The sequence below is a fragment of the Larimichthys crocea genome, chromosome III (genome assembly GCF_000972845.2).
Source record: "Larimichthys crocea isolate SSNF chromosome III, L_crocea_2.0, whole genome shotgun sequence".
In the NCBI taxonomy this organism is placed as follows: Eukaryota; Metazoa; Chordata; class Actinopteri; family Sciaenidae; genus Larimichthys; species Larimichthys crocea.
This window is the reverse complement of record NC_040013.1, coordinates 12409785-12417363: the sequence shown is the minus strand read 5'-3', so window position 1 is coordinate 12417363 and position 7579 is coordinate 12409785. Positions and strand designations below refer to the sequence as shown.

General features: G+C 41.2%; 1 protein-coding gene across 6 annotated transcripts in view; it reads left to right on the top strand.

The window, feature by feature from the left end:
• Positions 1 to 375: 375 nt before the first annotated feature.
• micu1 (mitochondrial calcium uptake 1) overlaps positions 376 to 7579 on the top strand; it is a 31048-nt gene continuing 23844 nt past the window's right edge. For 4 of the 6 annotated variants that reach the window (XM_010730308.3, XM_010730299.3, XM_010730291.3 and 1 more), the window contains exons 1-3: positions 377 to 556; positions 5889 to 6053; positions 7258 to 7453. In XM_010730308.3, coding sequence (XP_010728610.1) covers positions 5890 to 6053; positions 7258 to 7453 — 360 coding nt within the window. In that variant the 5' untranslated portion in view covers positions 377 to 556; position 5889. Of the gene's footprint in view, positions 557 to 5888; positions 6054 to 7257; positions 7454 to 7579 lie in introns of all 6 variants that reach the window. The other 2 variants (XM_010730278.3, XM_010730270.3) reach the window with 1 other exon arrangement.

Here is a 7579-nt window from a genome sequence, read left to right as displayed (position 1 = left end):
CAATATTGAGATGCTAAATATTCTATATATGAACCTCATAGTTCATATCCTATTTATATGCAAACATGATCTGATATGAAAAAATACAGAAGGGCTTATATATTGACTGAATGTTTTCATCATCATCTTACAGTTAAGAGTGAGTCATTTTGTTCACCTTTTTTTCATTCTGCCTTTATTTAAAAACAGATCAGGTAAAATCAGATAGGATTGACTTCGATTAATGTTTTTAGAGATTTAAAAAAAAAATTTTTTCATGCTGACCAATTCAGGATCCATGCAGTCTGTGCAGCTACCTAACAATCTGACATCAAATGCATGATGGACATTTGATTTCACAGTAATTGCCTCCCCCAGCAGTGGTGGGACTGTGCCCGTCTGAAGTGCACTGGGCGGGGTGCTCAGATGTGGCCCCGCCCCGCCGTCTGCACGGTTGTTGGGAGAACACGGAACTGCGCTGCGCTCCATCTCTGCAGGCACAAGAAGGGAAGACGTACTACTGAGACGCCGACTACATTAACATTTTGGACTGAGTGGCGTCTGTGTTGTCAGTAATGTGAGTAAACCTGCCGCTTCTTCTGCTAAGACAGCTCTCTGACGTGGTTAGTGTGTAGCTAACCGCGCACATTTATCCTAACGCTGACTGTTAGCTCGCTGGCTAGCTAGCGTTAGCTGCAAAACAACTACCTCGGCAGCTAAGCACGTCGCATTAATAGCAGCAAGCGAAACAACGTTAGGACTCACATTAAAAACAAATATTACTGGTTATAAAGGTTATAGAAGCTAAATGCTGTTACTGAATTTTGTCGGCAACGAGGTCAGCTTACGGCTAAAAACAAAACATTGGGGTCCTTGTGCATCGTGGGGGCAACTTTGTGGGCTCGAGTTTTTGCTCTGACATGTCAAACATAACACGTGTTGTATGTTTTTATTATTCTTGTATATTATATGTAATATACCAATTAACATTAACCAGTATGATGTGAGCTGATGACGGCATTGTACTGTGTCAAATGTTGTTGTCATAGTGACTGACGGGTGGGGATCAGCCACACCCCACATGAGAGTATAGTATAAGAATAGTGTCCTGGGTGCTCATCTCATAGTTATATTGGTGACATTTAGGAGAATAAAACGTGGACTTGGTCATTCTCAGACAGACTAATGTTGTGCTAACTTCTGCTTAAAGTCACCCATCACTTGGAAGTGTTATCAGAATGGCAGGTGCACCCATGGGTGTGTCTGGACATTGTGGTTTCCGAAGTTGAGCTGCCACATCTGTACAATATGTTGATTTACCAATTAAATTCAAATTTTATTTGTATAGCCCAAAGTCACAAAGTACATTTGCCTAGGAGGGCTTTACAATCTGTACAGGGAGTGACACCCTCTGTCCTTAGACCCTTGGTTCGAGTGAGGAAAAACTTGCCCACAAAAAATCTTTAACAGGGAAAAAAGGAGGAAGAAACCTCAGGAAGAGCCACAGAGGAGGGATCCCTCTCCCAGGACGGACAGACGTGCAATGGATGTCACGTGTACAGGACAAATCAACACAAACATATTGTACAATTACAATGAATGATAAAATGATTACAGTAGCAATAATGACAGTAGTGATATGTGTAGTGGACGTCATGCAGGACCATAGCTGCAGCCACGATCCACGAGAACCTGCTTGAGCACAGAAAGTCTAAGTGGACCAGTGTGTAGGATTTTAGTGGCATCTAGCGTTGTAGTTGCTGATTGCAACCCTGTCGCCTCACCCTCTCCTTACAACATGAACTACGGTTGCTGTGAAAGATGCTAAAAAATATTATAAGCCCCGTCTAGAGCAAGTGTTTAACTTGTCTGTGCTGGACTGCTGTATAGAAACAGAGCAGTTCAACATGGTGGAGTAGATGGAAGAGGATCCGCAGCATCTGTACATACAAAAGTCTCATGCTGAAGTAGCAGTAGTAGATTATATGCTAAAGAAAATATACATGTGCATGTGTTATTCCATTTCTGCCATAAGTATATAGTAAATGGCGCCCACTAAATCGTGCACACTGGACTTTAATTCTTGTGTTTTCTAAACTTGATAATCCAGTTGGGTAGTGGGAAATGGCTTATATCTTGAAAGTCGAAATGCCCTAACATTTGAGTTTTCTGTTTGTCCTCTGTCTCTGTTTTATTCTGATAAAGGTAACATTTTCAAACGGCAGTTAATTGGACGTTGCTAAATAAAAAATAGACTTTTATCGAGTTTAAGCCACAGACCTGCTGAAAGATCTATACAGTATCTGAAAGTTTCCAAATGAAAACTGAGGCAACGTGCAAACCTTTCTTTTTCTTCGCCCCTGTTACTCCTCGTAACAATAATCCCCTCTCTCAATTTATATTGAGCGCTCAAAGGCAGAAAACATCCCCGAGCAACAGAGGAACTGCAAAGTGAAGTGTCTTAAAACAGCCAAGTTTACTATTGTTTGATAGGAATGCATCGGTAGCTTCAACTGAGGGCATAAAACATCATTTTTAGTGCCCCAGGCTGCTGAAGTGACACTGCCCCACTCCTTTTTGTCCCTTTTTGTTGTTTTAGGATGCACTCATCCAAGTACAAAGTTGTGTTCACACAGCATAAACACTTCTGTTTCTCTTGTGGGCAGCTCAGCCTATCGCTGTCAGGTGGTGGAGAATGTTCAAGACCAAGAGCGATATTGATTTAGGTCAGCACCAGGTCCAAGTGTACCTTGTCACTGAAGTGAAAGGGCTGAATGTGGTCCTGGATTGTGTTGTGGGACTGACTGGACTGGCCGCTAATAAGATAAGAAATAATTGTGTTTTTTAAACACTCATGATGCAGTCAGAGACATCAATGTGCTAAACAAGGTCCCATTCTTTATTTTATCAGGTGGGCAGCATTGAACCCAAAATATATTCCTACTTGGCTGAGGTGTAATGTAAGAATTAGCATATTCTTTGTAGAGTTCAGTGATAATTTAATAATTTAACTTGATAACAACAAATACAAACTATCATCAATAGATGCTGACAGCTGCGTCATGAGTGTAAGACTTATTATACACTTCTAATGTTGCACTTCATAGATGTCGAACAAAGAAGAAAAGGTCAATACAGGTGACTTGATGATTACAATAAACCAAACTGAACAAAAATCTATAGTGAATTTTTGAACTGGAAAGAAAATTGCACCGGCTATGACTATGCAAAGGTACTCAAGCTTTCTTAACCAAATACTAGGGATGGGCAATATGGACTAAAAAAATGATTCTGATCATTTCTGGTATATCACAGTAACGATAAAAACGACGATAATAAACACCAATTCAGCCTAATCTTTTTGACCAAAATAATAATAAAGGCTAGGGGGAACCGCTGTGAAACAATCAGGAAATAACTTTTTATTTTGCTGATTTACAGCTTTATCGAGGCCGGTGCTCGCTCTCTGTTATTGTTGACTGTCTGTCTGTCTCTCTCTAATCATTGGACACAAATCAAATTAAACTTCTTCATAGCGTAAATTGCGAGTCAGACTCAGATTTAGCAGCTGGTACATGAAATAAAAAAAAAGTGAGAACACACACAGGTAGATAATCAGAGTTTAGTCCGTGAATCCACCTGGATAGTCTCTGCTTCAGAGACATTTCAGGCTGTCTGCGGAGGTTCGACCGAGTGCCTGATTAGCGGCTGGAGCGTGAGGAAAGAGCTCCTTACTGCCCAGCATGTCTGCTCCGCCTTCCGCAATGTTTGTCAATATGCCTGTTGGGCTGCGAGTGTGTCGCGCACATACATACGTCATAAATGGAAATTTATCGTTTTTATCGTGGGATGACATATTCTTACCGTGGGGAATGTTTGACGTTATATCGTAAACAATGACATATTGCACATTCCTACCAAATACCTTTTATTAAAATGTATTTAACTTAAATATTCTTGAATATGTTCAATCATTTAACAGATATATGGTCAATCAATTCTTGTTCTGTGAGCTGCTTCTTCTCCCTGCTGCTTATCACAGTATTTTTTAAATCACAGTTCATTCTGCTGGAAAAACCAAGATATTACCACAAGCATTTTCAGTTTTCATATCTTTGCATATTGGATAACATGTACGCCAATAAAGATATGTCTGCAATAGGCCATTGATGGTATATTGGACGGGCTCTACTGTGTAATGTGCTGTTTATCTTACTGAAACCTCAGTGGATGGTCAAGAGCTCTAACACACTTGGTTCTATGCCTTGTTATTGATGAACCTGAGATAGTTCCTAAATCCCCCTATGGTTTTGAACTTTTTGAATGTAAAATAGTCAAAAGAGGCATCTCCCACCAAAGGTAGTGGGTCTTCCTCAGGACTCTGCACAGAGGGATAGTGCAGTAGAGGAGGCTGTAGCTGCAGTGTGGCTCTCAGCATAATTCCCAAGCGTGTCCTTCCTAACCCAAAAGTTCTGACAGCTTGATGAGAGCAAAGTGAGAATTGTCAGCTATAAAAATTTATGTTCGGTACAAGCTTCAAGCCTGCCAACATTTACAGACCAGGGTTCTCACTTTGAAAATGATTAATTTCAGCTCAGTTGACAGAGGTCCCAAAAGGCACTAATTATACTAGCTTTAATAGGTGGGCTTCATCTGGCAGCCAAATGGATCAAGAAAATCAGTTCTGTGTTTTGTGTTTGACCTGCTTGTATACTTAGAGTCGTCTCGCGTATGTGTGTATATGTATTTGTGTCACGTTTTGTTGGGGCAGAGATGAAAAATCTCTCCAGTCAAACATAAAAACCAATAAATACTTCTCAAGCAGATGTGATAAGGCTTCAACTAATTCTCTCAGGTCAGTGAATTATTCATAAATTATAGCCTCAGTTCTTCATCTTGTTATTTACAGATGTGACTAGGCCTAATTGTTGCTGTTATCGGTACTTGATTACATTTCATTGCATTCATTCAGGAGTACAGCACAAAAGATTTTTTTGTACCACGGGCTGAAGTTGCTCTGTTACACTGAATGGTTGTTCAGTCTTGGTGGTGTCTATAATATTTTTGGCACGACTCTTTTAGCATCAGGCTGTCTTCAGAAATGGTGTGCATGCGTGCTTGTTGTTCCGCTCAGTCCCCATTGTCAGGGGCTGCTGAACACTCCAATTAGCATATGTCATGTCTTCTTTTATCTCTCGGGAGAATCAGTTTGACAATTGGTGTCTGAATTGTTAATAGGATATCGACAGGTGGCAGCTTCAGGCATCGGTGGGGTGAACTCCTCTGTCCTGTCCTATGTGCACACACGTGGGAGATACAGATACACACCAGTAGCCCCTTGCTTAATTGTTAATCATCTTTCCGTGACGTTGATGAATTGAGCAACAGTCTGGTCGAAAATGAAGTTCTGGGGCTTAACTACGCTGGTGGCAATTAGTTTTATCCTTGCTTTCGGTTATTTATAAATTGAGGCGTGCAAGAATTCCAAGACATTTATGCATAGACTGTTGGAGGTACAGTTTTGCAGTGCAGAATGAAGACGGATCCCACGAGTCCACTGCTATTGTTCTAAGCTTTGCCTCTTGGGATGAGTGGTAATTAGTTTTTTTTTGGTTTTTACATAGCACTCCCACGGCTTATGACCGGAGAAGGACTGTGCTTAGCACGGAGCTAGCGGTCAACTCGCTTCTACATGGTGTTCAGATGACAGATAGTATATGTGTGTAGCAAATCGTATATGTGTGTAGCAAATCTATGCCATTGATGATTACTTTTTTTTTTTTACTGTAATCCCATGCTGGACAAAATGGCCTAACCCAAAATTGTAGAGCATCTTCTTATTTTTGTACAGTTTAGTTCTAGGAGTGTCTGCTGTCTCACCTTACCTTTATTCTCTCCTCTTTCTCCAGAATGTTCCGCTTGCGGGCATTGTCCGCCGTTTCGGTGGGGTTGGTGCAGTTGTCCCGGCGCTACCACAGCGGGGCAGTACGGGGTTCTGCCCGGAGGAGGCTGATGCTGGCAGCCCTGGCTGGGGTAACTGGTGTGTCTGCTAGTGCTGGACTGCTCTGGAAAAGGTAGGCCTGGGTCCTTTAATACACCACTGTGTGTACTTCCATGTACTATTTTTTGTTTTATGTGCTAATTTTTTTTTATCATTACATCATATTTACACAGCATCTGAAAGTACAAACATGACCAGCTTTATATTTGCTCAAACAGAAACACATATGGAGATAATGGAAGATGACACTTCTCTTGATTTGAGTTTTTAAAAGTACTTTATTTGTAATCTCACAAAGAATTCATTCATCCTACAAAATATGTTAATGTATAAAGATTTGAAAGAGCACTTTGTCCGCTTGCCTAATCGCCATAATACTTTTCAAAATATCACTCAAACTTGTTCACTACCCACAAACTACAATGGGTTTTCACTTTTCATGTCGTTTGAACTGCATTTCTCTCGGTTTTCTTACCATATCAAAGAGATTCCCCTTGAATGACACACTTCTCTTTGGAGTCGCCTTTCTCTAGACAGCTGCCTCTCTTCATACCATGACTTGCAAGCTCCTCTATCTGGGGTTGGGCCCATAAAATGAACAAAGAAGATGATGTACATTGAGTAGACTAGTATTTGCTTGCAGTGCAGTATTCAATGGCAGTCTGGTATTTGGGCACATGCCAGATTCGATTCCCAATTACGCAACTGTTGGGGAACTGTTGCTTACCTGCATTTCTGTTGACATTCCAAGTCACCACCCCAAGGGTGTTACAACGTTTTTATGGCTATTCATTGCTAAGCAGGCTGGTGTTTAGTTAAGGCAAAGCAGTGGTGACGTGAGAGTTCTATGGGGACAGAATGGCTGTGCTGCAGGAGGCAGAGTGATGGATGATGCCTCAGGGCTTTTGAGACTGATGGGACGAGACTGTTCCAGGCCTTCACCCCAGGCTTCATTCTCCTTGTGTCTCATTAAACTGAATTATTCAGCCTGCCCCAGACAGATTCAGCTATTTATTATTATTATTTCAATTTTCAATTTAGTCAGAAAAATGGTCAAGTGGGAGTTTGTAAACCTCTCTGCTTTGCACAGTGCAGCACAAAATCTCTCACATTTCCATTACAGTACATACTTAGCTGTAAAACATCACCTACAACCACCCCCCACATCTGCATGCTACCAGAGCGAAACACAAAAATACACATTCAATACTTACCCTCCTAGATATATGACATAGAAATGTCCCTCAGACTTTTTATTTTTATTTTTTGAAAACTAGAGCACATGCAGATGCGGGGCCCTCCGTTCAACACTCTGAGCAACCAAGCGGAGAGGGAGTTGATTTCGTGAGGGATACAGATTCTGAGACGGAGTCAGAGAAATCGGTGGAGGCCAGCAGTGGAGACGACGAAGCAAAGGATGAAGGTGGTGAGGGGAAAAAAAAGAAGCCTCGCTCTGGATTCCGTGACCGCAAGGTAATCAATAAACAATAAAAATTCAGCCATGCTGTCAGTCCAGTATTTAATTCATCTCCAGAATGGTGTCTTGAATCAACGTCCAATATGCAAACGCCAGTATATTTTGACAGAATATTTTACTGC